The sequence below is a fragment of the Harpia harpyja genome, chromosome 10 (assembly GCF_026419915.1).
Source record: "Harpia harpyja isolate bHarHar1 chromosome 10, bHarHar1 primary haplotype, whole genome shotgun sequence".
Classification (NCBI taxonomy): Eukaryota; Metazoa; Chordata; class Aves; order Accipitriformes; family Accipitridae; genus Harpia; species Harpia harpyja.
Window position 1 is genome coordinate 5,958,193 of NC_068949.1, and position 20,178 is coordinate 5,978,370.

General features: G+C 43.2%; 1 protein-coding gene across 5 annotated transcripts in view; it reads right to left on the reverse strand.

Moving 5' to 3' along the window:
* Nucleotides 1–18,664, reverse strand: part of MICU1 (mitochondrial calcium uptake 1) — a 109,428-nt gene extending 90,764 nt beyond the window's left edge. For 2 of the 5 annotated variants that reach the window (XM_052800125.1, XM_052800123.1), the window contains exons 1-3: nucleotides 18,592–18,610; nucleotides 17,443–17,533; nucleotides 5,742–5,903 (exon numbers count right to left, since the gene is read on the reverse strand). In XM_052800125.1, the coding sequence (XP_052656085.1) occupies nucleotides 5,742–5,902 (161 nt within the window). In that variant the 5' untranslated portion in view covers nucleotide 5,903; nucleotides 17,443–17,533; nucleotides 18,592–18,610. Of the gene's footprint in view, nucleotides 1–5,741; nucleotides 5,904–17,442; nucleotides 17,534–18,591 lie in introns of all 5 variants that reach the window. The other 3 variants (XM_052800127.1, XM_052800126.1, XM_052800124.1) reach the window with 2 other exon arrangements.
* Nucleotides 18,665–20,178: the final 1,514 nt, after the last annotated feature.

Here is a 20,178-nt window from a genome sequence, read left to right on the forward strand (position 1 = left end):
TGCTCATCCCTAGTTTTCTCCCTTGCTTCTTCCCCACAGATCCAACCTTTAGTACAGCCCAGAAGGCAGCTGGGCCATTGGGTGGTAGGGGACACTGAATGTCATAAGAAAGTAACAGCCGTGACAAGACTAGACCCGAAAGGGGTGACATTTAATGACTGCATTGGAACTTCACTTCCAAATCAGGAACTAATCAAAACTAAGCGATATTTACAATTTCTGCACTTCCTCTATTGAGCCAGGAAATTATTCCCCCTATTCCACTCCCAAATGATATGACCTCTTGGAGAGATGTTGCTTTCCAGATAGTTACTGGAGGACAGCCAACGCACTTTCGGGGATAAGGGCAAGGTGAGCAGGTATTTTTAGTTATTTGGTGCAAAGGGGAGGCAGCAGGCATGAACTTGGCCACCAGAGGGCAACCGTATTTTTATAAAAGGATTAAAAAGTGCCATTTCCAGCGACATTAAAGACCCAGGGTTCAAACAAGGCTTATCCTTTTAAGAGACAGAGAATTCGAAGTGTAGTCCCCATAAAGTCGCAGCCAACCAAGACGATTCAGGAATCAGTTTCTTGCATTTCCACCTGGCTTCTCTGCACAAATCCCAGCTCTGATTTGCTATGCAACGTTTAAGTAAGATATTATGAACATGCACTGATCAAACTCCAGAGCTCTGCAGGCTTAGGGCTATACCTGTGCTTTAAGCTCTGCAGGTCAGCTGAGGTCACTCTCCCCCAGGGCAGTTGAGAGGTTTTCCTAATTGACTCCAGTTTTGGCTTTGGCTCATTCCCTGGCATCAGATTCTTTCCTTCCTCTGACGCTCATGGGTAAAAATAATATGAAGCCAAAAGCCACCTGAAAGGACACAGTGCTCTTCCAAGACACCACGCATAGATCAACGTGTCTTCAAGCCTTAGGAGAAAACCCTCAGCACAGCAATCCCAAGGATAGTCTCTTCAGTCTGCCACCTCTCTCAAAGAATTAAAAAAATCGAGCAGAGCTCTCAAAAAAAAAAAAAAACAACAAAAAAAACCAACCTACATTTTTTCGTCTTTCCTCTCCTACATCAGGTTAAGTAGTACCTGACACATCTATAGCTATAACACAGGTTTCTCCCCTCTTGACCATGATTTATGTGGTTTCCTTCGTTTTACTAGAAGAAAGATTTTTAAAGTCTCAGTTTCAGCTGGCATAAGGTGTTTCCAGCAATTCTGCCATCAAAAATGTATTCTAAGCAAATTACTCTAAAGCCCCTAAGACACTGATGCAAAAAAGCAATGCACTCTTAAACAGAGCTAGCTAAGGGCTGATCTAGGCTTCAAAATTAATTCCAGAAGCACGGATGGAGAAAAGCCAAACAAAAAGCAGTGAAAGTCAGCAGAGCAAGGAAGACAAAGGGTCTTTCCTAAAGAGGATCTTCCAGTAAAGCAATTGGGCACTTGATACAGAATGGCCAAAGGACAAAAGGGTGGAGGAAGAGAGGAAGAAATGGTAAAGAGGGAATGAAATCTGCAGAACTGGCAGCCAGCACCTAAACAGCTCAGCTTGCTGGTGAGGAGTGGAGCCTGAAAAAGAAGAACTTGTAACAGAATGAAAATATAGCCATCTCCCAGCCCTGGTGGTATCTCAAGCTTAATTGCTTCGACTTACACACAGGATGGGGCAAAAGGCATAAGAGCACAGAATAAGGCCAAGGGGATGCAGCAAAATAAGACTGGGTACGCATTAGACACAAACATGCTGGTAAACAAAGGATCTTGTTGTTAAGCAACTTCCAGAGCAACACAGACGTCTTGCCTTTATTCTTATTGCTAGTACACTTGCAGAAGATTAAGAAATTAAGCATAACTAAATACTTCCGGTCAATCAGGAAGAGCACTGGTAAGATTCTGCTTACAGAGGTCCTTCTGTGCTCCCCAAAGGTACATTCGCTCCCTTGTTTCATTCAATACTAGGCTGATTGAGTGACAAGCTTCAGCACCAAAACACCAGTTTAAGTGCTTTCAGATGCCCACTGCCCACAGATTCAGCCAGGAAGGTTTGTGACATACAGAACATATCCGTGGCCATTTAATAACACTCCAAATGGGTATTTGCAACTACAAATACAGAATACAAGTTTTACATGACTATCAGTAACAGTATATTTTTTATAAACATTAAGCTTGCTGCAAACTGTGAGGTTCAGTACTTCTCATACATTAATGCCTCATTTAGATTAGCCAATGACTGTGCCAAGATTTACTTCAATTAATTAATTCAGTTCATTATACCAATGCCCAGATACTTAATTGCTTCTATTGCCAGCTGGAAATCCTCAGAGTTTAAGTCATTGCTTAGAAAGGGTAAACTTCATTAGTCTTCTAAGTTCAGTTATTTGCATTCCTGAAGTATTCTTCCCCACAGCAGAACAGAGCAGCATTAGCTACTCCTGTCATCTAATTACTTAGATGAGATATATTCCACCAAAAACAGGCAGCAGGAACGCCCGGAAGATAGCGAAGGCAAGAAGACCAACACTCGCCTGCAACAGATGGCTATACAGAAGGCTACACGCAGATGCAGATCAAACATGAAGATCCCACCTCCCATCTTAGGAAGACACAAAGTAAATCTTTCCTATCTTGCCATACAATCACTGGAGTTTTTTATATATATCTTTTCAATCCTTGACTTCTCCTCTACCTTTGTGTGGGCTTCCTTATCCCAGCACTGGCTTCTGCTGCTGTTCAAAGCATATTGTACAGTATTAATCTGAAATACACTGCTTTCAGGCTGCACGTGACAGGCAGAAACCACCTGAGAAGTCCTGTCTTTCTTCATGCTAAGTAGTGGAAAGGGTAAGTTCACATACAGGCACCACCATATTAATCCCTTTTAGCAGTGTTCACCATCATCAGAAGTATAAGCAATCTGTTTTGAAATAGAAAGTTGGGGGGGGGGTTAAGTACTGATGAGAGATGCAGCACTGCTCCCCACATGGCAGTAGAGAAGAATTGGGGCATTTACACAAGGCTTTATGCAGATGACAAAAAAGAAATACAAGTCAGATATTTTTTTCCTTTTATTACTGCTCTTACTCTAACACTGCATCATCTACTTACCTCACCCAAGAAGCATAAGATTTTCAACTGCTTCTTGATTCAGCCTATTGCATTCTTAATGCCTTAACTGTAAAGAAAAATAATTCTAAGAAAACAAAGAGGGAGGCATCCCTCATCTTAAAAGAAAACTTCACTGACAGCCTGCAAAAGAGCATCCGTTACTGCGTTCCCTACTCAAAGGGCAATGAAGTGTCTCACCAGAATATTAGCAAGCACACATTCCTCATTAGAGTCATCTGCCATCGAAGGGACAGCAATTCTTTGCGATGCTAAGAGAGCCACACTTAGGACCTGCTGGACCCCTCAGAGACTGTGTGGCACAGGAGTTTTGCAGCACAACAAAAGCATGGTTGCTTCACTAACCAAAGGTAAACAAGCATCGTAGGTCATCCCTAAGACAGACTAACTGCACCAACAGAACTGGTTATGCGAAGAATCTCCCTAACCTGCTTCCCATTTAAATACCACTGCAACATTTAATATATCAAAATTGCTTACTACTAAGTGTAAATACTCAGACGCACATCGACATTTCTCTCTGTAGTCTATAAATTACTTTTTCAGTGACACTTGGCTTATTTGATCCCTGTGTCCTGGCTACATGTATTACATGTTTACCTTTTATAACTAATTCATTATACTTACTGCTACTTACTGTAATAACTCAGGATGTAACTACCTGAATGACCCAAGAAGTCATCACAAACGTTTTGTATTCACCTATGCTTAAACTCTACTAATCACCCAATTTATATATTGTGAAAGACAAAGGAAATTTGCAGTTCCTCATCACTCATTTAAACACGGTGTTAAAATGCCTATTTGAAAGACTGTTGAAAACTTCTACAGGTGTCAGTATGAAGTATTTTCTACACCACACATACCAGTTTTGTTCCTCTCATTGAACAGCTGTATGGCAAGTAATTAATTTAATTAATATCATAAGCCTGGATGTACTTCTATTTTACAGTTACCAACATCGTGGATTTATTTCATGGTTCATATAGGAAAAAAATACTTCAAAGTCTGTACAATTCTATGTAGCACTTCACAAATTTATGTAAGACAAAGGAGACAGAGCAAGGAAAGAAAAAAACCAAATAGTAACAGCAAGTCAGTCTCTCCAGATTGATGAGGACTAGGGAGATCACAGACCATGCTACTCCAATGAGGCTGCCCCTCTCCTTTATCTGATTTCTATCAGTGCTCTCAGCTGAGCAAGGTCAAGCCTGGCCACAGTGCCCAGGGGCCTCCAAGGAACAGCCAAGTACTCCAGGAGCCAAAAAATCACTCCGTGAAAACACCCCCGACCTAGCACACCACGTACCATTAGCAGCTCTTGGCTGCAGGAAGCACCTTCCTCCTGATAAAAGGCAAAGCTAACAACTGACAATTTGGCTGTTTCTAAAAGCAGGCGAGATATTAACTCACTGTCTTTGGGACAGCTTTACATAGGACATGATGTCCTCCTACCTACTTTGCAATCATGCTGAGGATGTTTTAAGTGGGGAAAAAAATGTGCTCCCTTCCCTGCCTGAAAAAGGGTGTTATCCTGGCCATCCCCACAGAGGCATTCAGGTCATGTGGATAAAGAGGCACTATGCAAGGGCAGATCATTAGCAAAATGCAGCAGAAGACAACACTGTGCAGGATCACAGTGTTCTTCCTCAGCCTGAGCAAATCCTGTTAGCAGATATCAGGGTTTGACAGCTCTAGGCACAGCCAGAACAATTACCATCATCTTCCTCCCACTGCATTAAAACTAGAGCCTTCTAGCCACAACACAGGCGAGCAGAGAGCCAGCAATACATCCCCTAAATATTGGGATGAAAATAAGACAGGTTTTCAGCAAAGACTTTATTTTCAGACTCTAATTGCAGCCACAAGCTGGAGCAACACTGCTGGTGCCACACTGCTCCCATATTTTGAGGGAAGAGAAGGGAGTCCTTCATTTATTTCAAACGTGGCACAGGCCCAGGGTTCAGTGAGGGTCACCTCAGGCAAGCACAAATATCCCCTTTCTCCCCACAGTTATGGAAACAAGCTTTGAGTCTCACAGCCCAGGAGTAGGTGTGCTCAGACTCTGGCCCTTAAAAACCACATAAATCCTGCGTGCAGCTAACTTACCACCAAAAGACAGACTGTGCCCTTCTGCTCCCCTGCTACGTTTTCTATATGAAGCAGTCAGCAGAACACAAAGAAAACAAGAGCAGCATCCCCTGGCCAAGCATGCTGTCCTAGCAGCCCTCCCAGAAGCTGAGACCATGATGTTTTCACCCAACTGGGTTGACTCAACCAATTTCTCTTTGCACAACACCACAGACCCATGTAGCATCACCACGCAGGGGGAAGCCAGGCAGCAAACCCCACCAAGGGCAAACAGCCTGTGTGAGGACGGCTACAGAGGAAAACTCTTCAGCCCTGAGTTTTTTCACATCTCTGACTACTCACAGCAGTAAAGAAGCTCCACAGGGAGTCACCAACAGCCATTCCTTCCATGCAACAGAAGCAGAACAAGCAATAATGCTTTACAAAGTCTCCCACAGATCTTAAACCCATCTGCAGGTACTTACCACAGGACTAAAGCAGCATGAGGTCTTAGGCAAAAAATAAAAAACCCAAAAAATATCTATTACCTCTGCCAAAGGAATCTGGCACTTGCTGTCGCTGCAGTCGTCCCTATGAAAGCCGCCACCATGAGCCTACGCCTGGTCCTCGGGTGACATGCCATCCCATGGTAACGCCGCGCAACAGCAGACAGCCCTGCTGCAACGGGAAGAAATCGAAGGCGAAACATCCTGTCAAGTAAGAACAACAATTAGTAAAGCAACAAACTGTTTCCAGTTGCAGACTCTCACACCGACCCTCAACCAGAGATTTGCTCACATTTTTTCTAAAATAGTAAAAGTTACAGAACAAAACTGTCACAGATGTTTATTAGCTGTTCTGAAATAGGCATGTAACCTGCCTAATAAATAGCAAATTACGAGTATTACATATTGGCATAGACCTGGCTGACACACCTTGCTGTCACATCCCAACTACTCAGCTGCTCTTATAGCATTATTCAAATTCCTCTTCAGCCCTTCCCCAGCACACTTCATTAAGAGGAAATATTTGCACTCTCCCACTCAAGTGCCAAGGCGTGGAAGATGCAGGTAGATCTTAGAAGCAGCTACAGCAAATAAGAGCCATTTGGCCAGCGGGAAAGACACAGCTGGATTTTAAAAGGCAAATTAAACCAAATAACAAGCAAACCTACCAAACAGCACTCAACCCAGTCATTTTAAATTTCCCTAAGAAAACCCTACTGTTCTTGAAGCACTTTTTTAGCTGGCCTGGAGCAAAACATTTATATTCAACTCTAAGTATAAGACAAGTTTCAAAGTGTCAAAATTCGTAAAATACAATCTATACCGTTACATACACAACAGTACACAGAAAAATGGGAAGCCAGAGCTACAAATCTAAACATTATTATAACAGAGAAATCTGAACCACAAAAATGTCACCTCGTCATACATACCAGCTACAGGAAACAAAGCAATTTTTGCTAGCTCACAAAACTGAAGGTGAAGGGTAAATGTTGCCTTTGAAAAGAAAAGGTGCTGCATCCTTTAGTGAAATAAAGATTTTATTTCTAACTGATGCAAATTCAATTTTCCAATTGCAGGGTCAGCCTTAAAAAAAGAAATGGGGAACAGAATGGTAAAAGAATTCCCCAGGCCAGCAAAAACATTGGAATTGGAGAGCAGGGGGGCAGTGGCCCAATTTTTTCCTTTTGTTCCCCATTCTTGCTGTTCTATTCAATTATTCCCAGCCAGCAAATAACCACAGAATATAAAAATAAAGTCACATCTATTGGTTTCTATTTGCAACACAAGATGCCATCGCTCCATTCTGCTAAACCATTAACTTCCAACAATGAGAATCTTGGGACCGTTTTGTGCAAACACATCTTAGGTGTGTGGTGTGTTATCCCATTTCAGCTATAAAGAGTTGAATATATTACTGCCCTTTTCCACCGATTAAAGCAAGATGCAGCTCAGGATTTCATAATGTGAACCAGCGATGCGAACTTAGGGAGGGGAAGAGAGGAAGAGGAGGGAAGACGCACATAAAATATTCAGCAGATAATTTTGAGTGCCAGAGCTCAATATCTTTTAAGGCAAGAGGTGACAGAGGTGCATCTGAAGACTTCACAGCACAATCAAGAAATACGTGACGAGGCGAAGGAAAGCACAGATAATGAAAAATCATTAGCAAATCCCTTATCGATGATTTTTTCATATCAGACCTAAGGTTTTTGCATCGTCCTGGGACAAAAGAGATGGGACGGAGCACCAACAGGCAATGGCAGGCTGGGACGGAGGCAGCAATACTGCTCTTGCTGGGCAGGGCAAAGCCACAGGGTGTCTATCCCTCACCACCCTGGTTTATGGGCAAATACAACGAACTCTGCTGCTCCCAGCTAGTGCATCTGAATAGCATCCATTTTATATTCATCTGTGCACATATTACAAATCAAGTTTGCAGTCGGCATTACCATTTTGTTTATTCCTTTAAAAATAAATAGGCTTAAAATTAAAGTTTTAATGGAATACAGCCAGCCAACAGCGCTTATTCTCCAATCTTCTCCAGCTCGGAACAATAGAAGATTTTGTTATGAAAAACAGCTCTTATTTCAAATTTAAAATTATTTCCATCCTACACAAACCTGATGTTCCCATTTCATCTCCAGGGATGAATTTCTGTTACATATGCAGAAAACAACAACAACAAAAAAATTTAAAAAAAAAAATCAGCAAGTGTTATTTTCACCAAGAAGCTAATGTCACCCATACTTGGGCTCCCCATCCTAACTACAGCTTTATATGCATAAGATGTAACGGATAAAGGAAGTGTTGCCAGTATCATTTCATCAGTCAAAATGAAAATCAAGCCCCACAGTGCTTACTTCTGAGCTTGAAGAGATTTTTACAACATTTCAAATTGTTGGCTTTAGTACTGCATAAATGTTTGCTCTGTCTGAGCCCTAAGAAACACTAGATTATCCACTTTGTCCAAATAATCTCCATCCTTGATGGTGCTGGGACATTCACCCAGACAGTGCTCACTTGGTAGCAATTGCTCGAGAGAGCTGAAAGCATGCAGTTCCCATAATAACCCTAAAATAAAGAGTATCCTTATCTCAGAACAAAAAAAAAAAAAAAAAAAAAAAAAAAAAGCGCTTCAGAAGCTGAATTTTCCATGCTTTCCATCTGCAATTTTACAATCTCTCTCTCTTTTTTTTTTTTTTTTTTAAATCAAAAGCACCATGATATTTGGTATGTTTTGTTAAAAGCTCCAGGCATTTAAGTCAAGATCACTTGAGAAATCTGGTGCTCACTTTTAAAAAGATTAAAATATGCATCTTGCCCTAACTGCAGCAATGAAAAGCTTAACACCACGATCTGCAGTAGGATAAGGAATAAAACTGAGATAAAGTATAAAAATCCCAAGAACTGATGCAATTACAGCCTACAATAAGAAACAACCTCAATTCTTGCATGACTTAATACAATAAAATGATTTTTTTTTTTACAGGATACAACAAAGTAGCTCAGCGAAAAAAAAATTAACTCCAAAATACTGAAAATAAGGATCAAACATAAAAGTTATCGTGATGTTCTAGCATTACAGCTACAAGGAATCTGTAGATTGTATTTTTGTTTCTAAGAAATAAGACACTCTTATCTTAAGTTCTTGCTCTGAACAGCTCTACAGTTACTTTCAGAGGTTGCAATAATATCCTTGGACAAAAGAAATAGTTGGGGTTTTTTTCCAGAAAAGAATGACATGCCTTTTATTTACGCCACAAGACAAAGGTTTTTGTTTTGTTTTTTTTTTTAAGCAGAAGAGTCAACCGACACACTTGAAGGTTTAAAAACAAAAGTTTTGTTGACTGTCTGCTCCACCATTAAATATGAGCTGCTCCACCAAAACCCAATCCTCAGAGCCCAAACATTCAACAAACCCTAAAAAACCCAACTTAAAATCCACGTCACCCCAAACCCCCACCAACAGAGATCTGACAGCCCATCCTGGTACCTGGCTCTCTCTGTCCACTTTGGCAGCACATTTCTCTGCCCCAGCTGCGTGGTTTAAGCTGTGTTTCTGCCCCAGCTGCTGCAGCAGCTCTCATGGCCATCAGGTGAGCGCTCAGGGCCCTATTCTATGGGTACATGCAGCTGGCAAGATGGAACAACATAGAGCCTCATGTATTTATAATTTAGCATTAAATGTGTTAGCGTCTTTGACGTCCAGGAAACCCACAAACCCATTAGGAAAGTACCACTTTTGATCCAAGACACGACAGGCATTATTCATACTGAGGACAACCAGAGCGCTTTAAAAGAAGAAATGCAAAATTATTTCAACAGCTATATACATTCTGGCTTGAAGTGGATATTTTATTTCCCCAAACAACAATCCTCTGTCTGCTAACCTGTTTGGCAAAGAAATTCAGACAGGCTCTCTGCTTCTCCCCCCTGCCATGTCCAAAGCATCAGCAGTCCAGCCCTGGATTTTTTCGGTGCACATAAGAATTGGCAGATTCCCACTCTCTTGCATCCTTTTTCAGATACCAAAAGAAAAGAACAAAAAGACTTGCTCCCGTTTTTCCCAGCACCCTAATTAGCTGATGGCTTCAAGACTGAAAGCACGAAGTAGCCCAGCCCAGCCCAGCCCAGGTAAAAAGGGACTTCAGTGCTGTGGGGTACCCAAGAGTGAACTTTTTGTAGTCCTTTTTGGCAATCCAGAACAGCTTCAGTTTTTAAGATGAAACACACTTAAAGCAGCTTTTTGATGTTGAAGCTGGCCTCGATGGCACAAATAAATCCAATGGTGTCCTGGTTTCAGCTGGGATAGAGTTAACTGTCTTCCTAGTAGCTGCTACAGTGCTATGTTTTGAGTTCAGTATGCAAAGAATGTTGATAACACTGATGTTTTCAGTTGTTGCTCAGTAGTGTTTAGACTAATGTCAAGGATTTTTCAGCTTCTCATGCCCAGCCAGCGAGAAAGCTGGAGGGGCACAAGAAGTTGGCACAGGACACAGCCAGGGCACCTGACCCAAACTGGCCAACGGGGTATTCCATACCATGTGACGTCCCATCCAGTATAGGAACGGGGAAGTGGAGGGCAGGGATTCGCCGCTCGGGGACTGGCTGGGTGTCGGTCGGCGGGTGGTGAGCAATTGCACTGCGCATCATTTGTACATTCCAATCCTTTTATTATTGCTGTTGTCATTTTATTAGTGTTATCATTATCATTATTAGTTTTTTCTTTTCTGTTCTATTAAACCGTTCTTATCTCAACCCACGGGTTTTGCTTCTTTTCCCGATTTTCTCCCCCATCCCACTGGGTGGGGGGGAGTGAGTGAGCGGCTGCGTGGTGTTTAGTTGCTGGCTGGGGTTAAACCACAACAAATGGGAAGAAAAAGTCAAGACACAAAGGAAAGGGCAAAGCAATCGGGACAGAAGTTTCACTATAAACACTGATATAGAGATACTTAAAATAATCTGAAATATATAAACCGGGCAAAAAAACCACTTAGCCTCAAACCTGCCCCCCCCAAATTAAGTTACTAATTTTGACTTCTCCTCCCCCCAGTCCTCCATACTTTCCATTTACAAACTGGAACCAGTGAGAGAGATTTGTACAAGGATAATTCATAGGAATGGTGCCCAGAGGTGGACTCCAACTACCGAGGCATCCGGATCCACTCCTTCCCTCATCCCCAAAAGAGACAGAGCCGCTCCTGCTCTTTCCCCCTCCTGTAACTCCAAATTTTCACCTTACCCAGTGCAATTTTCAGATAAAGAATTACTCACATTACTGAAGTTATTCGCTCACCAAGACGCATAAATCAGTTTTGAGAATGAAAATGAAATCTAGCAGCAAAAGTAATTTCTTCTCAGGTATGAGATTGGGGCAATATTTGATCACATTCATTTTGCTAGAGAGGGGAACCACAGTTGTTTCAGAGCACAATTTAAACTGATGGAGAGTCTACGAAGCATTAGTCGATAACATGCTGCCAGGTCTTCAGCAGAAACCTAAACCATAGTCTGGCAATTTCTTTTTAACTGCCACTGCAGTAAGGGTTCACCTCTTCTTAAAATCCTCAGCCCTGAAAAAGCACACTTCCCAACACTACAGCTCTGTAACTATACCCAACCATCGCTCGTCCTCCCCTTGGGGACAATCAGTGCCATCCCTCAAATAGCCAGAATTTTGTATTAACCTTCATTCTGCTTTGAATGCAGCTGCTATTAAAGTCATACTATTGCATTTCATAATATGCTTTAAAATTCAGTCTAATATTGCCTACCAACATGTTTTGGCATTCTGCAATCACCTCACCATTAATGTGGCTTATTCAGTATAACGATTTACCGGGATGATATCCATTAAGACTCCATTATTTATGCCATCCTTATCTCACAAGTTGCTTTATTGTGCCAAATTGATCATTTAGCATCATAAGACACAAAGTGAAAATAAAACAGCAAAACCACGGCTAGTTGGAATCCAACTTGTTAAACTACCACCTTCACACACAGGTGTTGTTCTCCTCAGTTTAATGCAAACATCCTTACTGTTAGCTATATTTAAATTAAGGAAAAGTAGGTTTCTCTTACTATCAGTTGCTCTAATCCCTCCCCTATTTTTAGGCTCCACATACCTACACCTGGGCTCTCACTGCTTGCAAACAAATAGTCTCCTAGGAACTGCAGATCATCCTGAGATAGCAAGTACTGTACAGAAGAAATAACCACCTCTCCTTGGGCTGTTCAAGTCACCCATGCTGATTTCTGCCAAGTCTGCTGCCACAGGAGCTTCGCCTTAGACTCAAGCAGACTGGCCAAAGAAGAGTCACGAACCCCAAACGCTGCTGCACACAGCCTAGATTAAAACCAACAAGACTGAAAACAATTTTACTGATCTTCAGTGCTAAGTAGAAAAGACAATGCATTGTGAAGACGCACACAAGACTTTTGATTTAGCCTTAATAAAGCATTATTAGTAATTGCAACCGAATTATTTATAAGAGTGTACGGCAGTAGCTAGCTTGGTCTTCCCTTGAAAGGGAGGCAGGAGTGTTTCACTGGGGAAAGATCTTTGCTCACGCACCTTCGAACATTTAAAGTCTACTTAGGATAAAGTCTTTGGTGCCAATTAAAATGGCAGAAACATCACTTGGCAAGCTCAACAGCAACCCCAAATCTTACCTGCCAGCTGAGTCACTAGGGGACTTGTGAGTTGATGCAGTCACCACAAACTGCAGCTTTTGAGAAACAAATGAAAAATGAGTGTACCCAAACAAAATAAGCTGGTTACATCTGTTGCTGCGGCACTGAAAATAGTGCCTTCAGCAAGGATATTTGCTTGCTACTTCAGACAGTCAGTCTCAAGCAATGCACAGTAAGTTTTTAAGGGGCAACTATAATCCTCCACAGAAATTAATGCTAAATGCTGCTTTTTCCTGGTTAAAGTTTTCTTTTCCCCTCCTCCCCCCAAAATGCAGCTTATTCCTTGGGCTTTTCCACCTAGAAAACATTACAGTAAAGCCCAGCACTGACAAACTCCTTAGTAGCATCTCCAGAGAAGCCAGAGTTAACTAGTAGAGCTGTAAAAACAAAAACTAAACAAAAAACTTCTCATCCCTTATTAAGGATAATGACCCTGTTTCATGAGCTACTTCTACCTTAATCAGTTCAATGTGAAATTTTCTTTTTCCAATAACTATTCCCAAATAATCAGGCTGTCTTTGCAAACCAGCCACACGAGCTGGCACACCAGAGTAGAGGCATTTTCGCAGGAGGAAAAAAAAATGACACCAATTTGAGGAGCAAAGGTTTGTCAGAGAACTGTTGGCAGAGGAGTAGAAAACATAAGGCTTCTGCCTTTTTCTGTAGAAAGTAATGGCCAGCAGGATAACGGCTGCTTAATGACTCAAGCGATTTAACTTGCCTTGCACAATCTGTGTCAATGGGATGCGATTTTCCTGAGAATTCCTAACTTTCGCACCAAATTGAAAGACCCTCCTTGAAGCTCCTGCTCTTTCTCCAGCCAATGGCCACCTACCTGAGTGTACCTTACAATAACAAACAAAAAAATCCCACAGCAGTTAAAGCAGATTTAAGAGGTGTTTATGGCTTACTTGGCTCCAAGAAAACTGGTGTTAATTCTTACTGAATAAACATGTGTTTCACAAGAAAATAATGCTGGAAGAGAAAGATGCAAGTAGTCCGAGGAGAAAGCAAAAGCCTCACTAGGCTGTGAAGGTGACAATTCAACAGGCTTAAATTATCTGCAGATATACGTCCAGCTCCAGAAAAAGACAAATTTCTTTTTGGAGGTACACAGGCAGTGGATCATCTCAGAATTTGACATGGTGAAGTCTGTACCTCTTTTTCTCTCCAACAAGGAAGAAAAAGATTTGTGAACCCACAGAGAACTTGAATTTGAGTATCACCATATGGTAATTTCCCCCTTTCCTGTTCTGTCTTTTAAACAGAAACATCATCTAATCCAGCCACAGCCACTTGCTTCTTTAGAAAAATGCCTTTCCTGCCCAAGAGCCACACTTTGATGGCACATATCAAAAGAAATGTCAAATAAAAATCTTACTGAAACAAAGTTACAGCATCTGCATTTCATCTACCAGATACCGATTTCTTGGGAACTCAAGAGAAGAGCACTAGTTCCCCCCAAAAAAGGAAAAGCAAGTCTGAACCGTTGCAGTTGCTTTTCCAGCAACACATTATTAGATTAGCTTGATCTTCAGAGAGAATAAAGAATACGGATAAGCCTGGCTAGTGCCTTGTGCTTTTAGAACACAACCTCAGGAGTTCACTTTCAGCATGAAAAAGCCGGCAACAAATACTTGGCTCCATCCAGGGTGCCCAGGCGGATTGCACACGTGTGCTCACGTGCTGATCTGGAGCAAACATCCCACCAAGCAGAGGAACAGTAGAATCACAATCTCTGACCACTACCACCCACCACCTCCCTCCCTGCAGCCATGAAACCAAAAAGCAAAATATCCATCAGCGGATGGAGGAGTTTTACTTTGCAGTCCACCAAAAGTTCAGCCAACAGAAAAGAAGGGGATTATATTAATGGAAACAGCAACCTTAAGAGCACAAGATAAAAGCCATAGTTCAAGACTGTAAGAAGAGGTGTTAAAAAAACCCCACCTCCTCATATCAGTGTTAGAAGGGTGGGGGCGTCAAACTCCTGGGTAATTCCAACGGACAGCAAGCCTGGTGCACACACACAGCACATCTAATACAGTGACAATCCTCCTGTATTCTTTAACACTGACTGGCATAAGGTAGGCATCAGTTCTTGCAGATCTTCCTTGTGTTTTTATCATAGCTAAGATTTTAGTGAAAAAAATACAACTACTCTTCTAGCTCTTGAAGCAAAAATGCCGAAGATGGAAAGTTTGCATCAAACTAATGAAAACACAGATGTTAAAGTGGTGGTACATAACACAGCTAGTCTATACAGATACTGGGTCTGATTGCAATGTTGTCATAGACTGGCTTTGTCTGCATCATGGACTGACACACTGCAAATTATGAAGCCACACGGATTCACAGGTCTCCTATTTCAAGCACAGGTCAGCTGCAGCGTTGCTCATATCAAACCACAATGTTCTTTCTTGCCGTCTACAAGAGATTCTTGGGTTTCATTTCAAAGAGCTATAAACTCTGACAGTAACAGAACATCTCAAGAATTTAAGCTTGAGAGACCCTGGTGACTTAAAAGAAAAAACACCACCCCAGAGAAGCCAACTATTTTCTATTTAAAAAACACAACCAGAAAACCATTACTTTAAGCCACTGATTTGTTTTGTTGTGGGGGTAGAGGAAGGGTGACAAGTTGCCACAGGCTGCAGGGACAGAAAGGAAACCCTGTCATGAATCAAAGGCTGTTTATGCAATGCATTTAAGGCCACACATTCACTGCTATTATTTAACGAGCACAAGCAGCTGGCCTGCCCCAAGCTGCGCGTTCCCTCCTTGTGCCGGCCCAAGCACAGAATTCCCAGTTACAAGGATCAGCACTTTGGGCCGCTCTACCTTTTCCTACCCCACATCCACAGTAGTGCCAGCCCAGACAAGAGGATCTCTTCACGCCGTGATACTGCCAGCAACAAGCAATGGTGGGACTACAATTAAAAGCTGCTCTCGACAGAGGTTAAATCTAGAATGCATGAAAGGAAATCCCGTGGCAGGTTTCTCTGGGGAAAAAAAAGTAGTCACTGCACTCACAGACAAGGTAGCAGACAAAGATAACCCAGAATTTACTAGCCAAGGACTTTTCGGATAACGCTACGGAAGCCACAGTAAAACAAAACATGATCTCAACAGTCAAGCTGTCTATTTTTTCTGTTTTATAGTATCTTAAATCTTTCACTCAGAGGCAAGCCTGCCAAAGACTTTTGGATGGTATGTGCTTAGGCAGACAAAGTGCATTTCGTCTCAGATTTTACTAAGAGTCCTTGCATTTCTTACTAAAGGTGTCAAACACATCACCCTAAAGATATATAGCCATCCTCCTCATTAAGAGAGAGCCATACTATTTGGAACACACCTTTCTCAAAACTGTTCTGCTTTAAAAAAAAGTAAAAACATCCTTCTCAAAGGCATATAGCGCTAGCTACAATACTCAACAACCCTGGGTAACTGTTTCCTACTGAATTATCTCAAACAGCATCATCACACCCAAAGTCACATCTACACCGAACACTTTTTCACTAATACCCCTGCAATGTCCCAGCAGGAACGCACAGCATCTGGAAAATTAACAAATAAGGTTTTTTGTTATTGTGCACAAGCATCCTCAGCTCTACTGCACTGAATACTGTTAAAATACTGTGCACCAGCAAGGCCACTGGCAACTTGGGAAGAATAAAACAAGTATTTCTATGTCCCAGCTTAGTCCATTTCAAGAACTGTTACTGCAGCAAAAGGAACAGCACACAGCAACGTGTTTTTATAATAAACCTAACATGACTGCTACAGAACACTTACTTTGCTGAAGAAATGCAAAAATGGTTGTTTCCACATTCTGGATTTAAAAATGGCTGATGACTCCCTCAAATATCACCTGGAAAATGTAATGCTTATGGGACACTGTTTCAAAGCCCTTCTGAGACTTCAAATGATTTGCAAGTCTTGCAGTTTGTCCTGTTAAACTGCCCGAGGACAAGAGTACAATCTCTCCTCTGAAAACACTACTGCGAGCTTACCCGGGAACCTGACTTCTCAGCCTGAGGCACAACAGGAACCTATACAGTGAAGTTACACGAAGACTAGTAAGGCACAGGGAGCTCCAGAGAGCCCCCAGTAGGCAGACATGAATCGTGTAAGCAAGGCACACCATTCTTTTTTCCTCCAGATCATAAAATTTCAATTTCTTTAGTTCAGGAAGCATAATGAATACCACAAAAGTTTCTGCAGAAAATGGGTCATTTGGAGAACAAGCCATTTCCACGAGCAAACAACGAACTGAGGTTACATGAACTTATGATACACTGCCAAATACACGCCTTATACTCTAACACACCACTGAACACCAGAAAATTTAAGAGGATGGTTATAAGCCACAGAACCCTCCATGCCCTCTTCTGGCAGCAGCTATATGGGCTAAAGAAGCTGCTGCCTCAAAGTGCTGGCCACCACAACCCCCTCCAGAGTCCCAGAGAAACGGGCAGTGATAACACTAGAACACATTTCCCTTGCACCCCAGGCTGGCCAAGAAACGCTTTGTTGCTCCAGATGGACAAGCGCACACAGTTTAAACATCTTTAGTTAGTTTTGGTTGCTTGTATTATTTTTTTTTAAGATCCCTCCCTATGTTCAAATACATTTTTACTGAGTGCATAGAAATAGTGAGTTGCATTGGGTTTTTCTTGGGTTTTTTCAATATTTTATGAAAGTGGACAGCTGAGGTTGGGTTGACAGAAAGGTCCAGGCAACAGACTTTTTCCACAGCTCATACCATGCCTGCTTCACTCCTCCTTCCAAATCACAGGACACGCTACCTGAGCGTTCCAACAGAAAAGTCAGCACAACTTATCACATTGCAAAAAGGCAACCCATTTTCCTACAGCTGTAGGAAAAATCCTGGGTGAATGCTTCAGAACAAGAATAATTCCAAGCAGGGCAGATTTAACGGTAAATATCAGTCAGATGATTAGTTCAGCAGAATTAAACCTGAGAGCAGGGCCACAGCATGCTATGAGTTGCACACGCCTGCAGGGAGCAATACCATCCTCACTTGTAGCTCAAGTGTCTTCACCCTCAGCTTGCGGGTCAAGCAGTCATGAAGAGCACTGGGAATTATTTCTCAGCAGTTGCAGGGCTGTGTTCTAACAACAAGAAAGAAACACAATAAAGATTATAACTCTTTGCTGCCAGCAACATGCTGCACACAATTTCCCTCCTGGCAATCATGCTCTGCATATTAGCGCTCACACATATCGACCTCAGTAATTGCATCTCAGACTGCCCACGAAATAAAGCCAGGAGGGGAAAAATGGTCACACCGCTGATGAAAAGGAAGAGCCAGCCAGGCCTTTACTTTAACTGAAGTCTGAGCTGGCACTCCAGTTTCTAGAGGAGAAAGCCTCAAAAAGTCCTAGTCAGTAGGCCCCACGAAACACACTCAGATTTACTATCTTTCCCAAGCAGCTCATTAAACTAAAGGCAAATACACTATACGTAAATCATGTTGTGATAAAGATCAGGCCTTTCTATACTCTCAGCAGTTTATTAACCCAAATTCACCCTAAAGGTTTTTCCAAAGACAAACTGCACATCAAATACAGTTGAAGTTAAAGCTGTTTAACGAACCGCTATTAAGAAAAATTGCTTTGACATTAGCTACAACGTGCAGCAATAATTCACACAGCCTTGGCAACGCCACCAGGCATCCCCTACAACAACAAAAATAAACCAAAACGGGGGAGCCGAGACTCAACTCCTCGCGCCGCCCGAGAGCTCCCCAAAACACTCCTCGCAGCCCCCCCTCGGCCCAGGCACGCCGAGGGGGATCGATCCTTCCTTCTCCTCCTGCTTTCCCAGCAGGAAAAGCTGAACGCCGTCGTGGAGGCGCAACCCCTTAAGTATATTTCACAAGGAAGAAATTATAGTATTACTGCAGAATGGAGAAGCCGTAACACGGCACCCCGAGCCCCGGAAAGCCCGGTTTCCCCGGGCAGCAGCTCTCCCTCAGCTCCGAGGCCTGGGCCGCCCCCAGCTCCGAGGCCTGGGCCGCCCCCTCTCAGCCCGTTTCACACTGAGCACCCGCCTACGTGCCCACAGCCCGCTCCCGCCGGGGCGCGGGGAAGGAAAGGAAGGACCGGGCCGGCCCAAGCGGAGAAACGAACAGGACCCCCCCTGCTCTTCCCGGCCCGGCCGCGCTCACCTCAGCCCCGCCGGCCACCGCCGCCGCTGCCGCGCTTCCGCGGGCGGTGACACGCCGGGAGGGGGCGGGGTCTGGGCGGATGGGGCTGTGACCGGGGCGGGAGGGGCGGGGTTTGGTGCCGGCGGGGCGGGGCCTGGGGCGGGGCGGGGCTCTGTGGCGCCCGGGTGTCGGTGTGGGGGTCTGAGGCGTCTGTGGGTGTCGTGGAAGGCCCCTGGGTAGGGTCTTAGGGGCTTGTGTGTGTAAGTTCTGAAAGGTCTGTGTATAGGGTCTCAGGGCCCATAGATAGAGGTCCTGAAAGGCTTATGTATAGGGTATGAGGAGCGTAGCTATAGGTCCTGAGGGGCTTGTATTTAAGGTTTCAGGGGCTTATATATCTAAGTCCTGAGGGGTGTCTCAGCGGTACGTACATATAGGGTCTGAAGAGCCTATATAAACCGGGCCTGAAATGGTCTATACACAGGGTTTGAGGGGTCTATATGTAGGGTCTGAGGTACCTATGTATAGGTTTAAGGCACCAGTGTAAAATGTCCAGGGGCTAAGGTAGCCGTCTATAGGGTCTGAGTTACCTATGTATAGGTTTAAGGCACCAGTGTAAAATGTCCAGGGGCTAAGGTAGCCGTCTATAGGGTCTGCGGGGGCTGCAAGCCCTTGGCCGTTTCTGCCATACCCTGTTGAATCTTCCCAGTTTTATTTCTGCAAGAGGTAATTCCCTCCCTCCGGGCAAACACTTGAGATGCCAGAGGGGCCTCCTGCTCGTCGGCGTCCGTACCTGGAGCAGATGGGTGACGGAGGTGCCCTCGGCACTGAAAAATGTTCCGAGAGATCTACACACCCAGCACAAGAAGAAGGGAGCTCTTCCGTCACTGCAGAAATGCAGAAAATTTGATTTTTCAGGTGTGATCACCTAAACTGCAAGTTCTTTACTAGTATATGAACTGAACTGCTTTCTCTTGCTTTTACCCCCCTCCACCCTGGCATATCGGGCTGAGCATTTCCGTGCGTTTCCGATAACAAGTAACTTTAAGAAACGAAGGGATTATCTCATGAGAAATGTGTCTCTTGAGCAGGTAATTCTGCGGGGTCCAGAACAGTTGCTGGCTCCAGACCTGCAGCAAGCAGAGCCGCCACTGCTGTAGCACGGCACAGCCTGAATTAGCAATGAAATAGAAATACTATATAATATTTAATTAATAATATTTTTAATATAAGTGATAGTATTTAATATCATTAATATTTAATAATATTTAATTAATAATAATATAGAAATATTAGCCTGTTATAACTATCCCTCACCCTCCGAGCTGCGCCCACGAGCCTGGTCGGGCAGTACTAACCATGTCCTCCTCTTTCTGCATGGGTTTCCTCCCTAGGCTGTCAAATTTACAAACAAAATCTTCATGGGAGGGCTTATTTTTCCCATTGACCATAATATTCACAAAACACTAGGGGAAATACTTCCACTGAGCTACCAGCTTGACACCTCCCACCACAAACTTCTCACATACTGGGGATGGTGGGGAAGGGCTCAGGACGATGCCCACAGGTAGGAAATCCTCTCCTTAACCAAGATAGGAAAGATATCTGTGC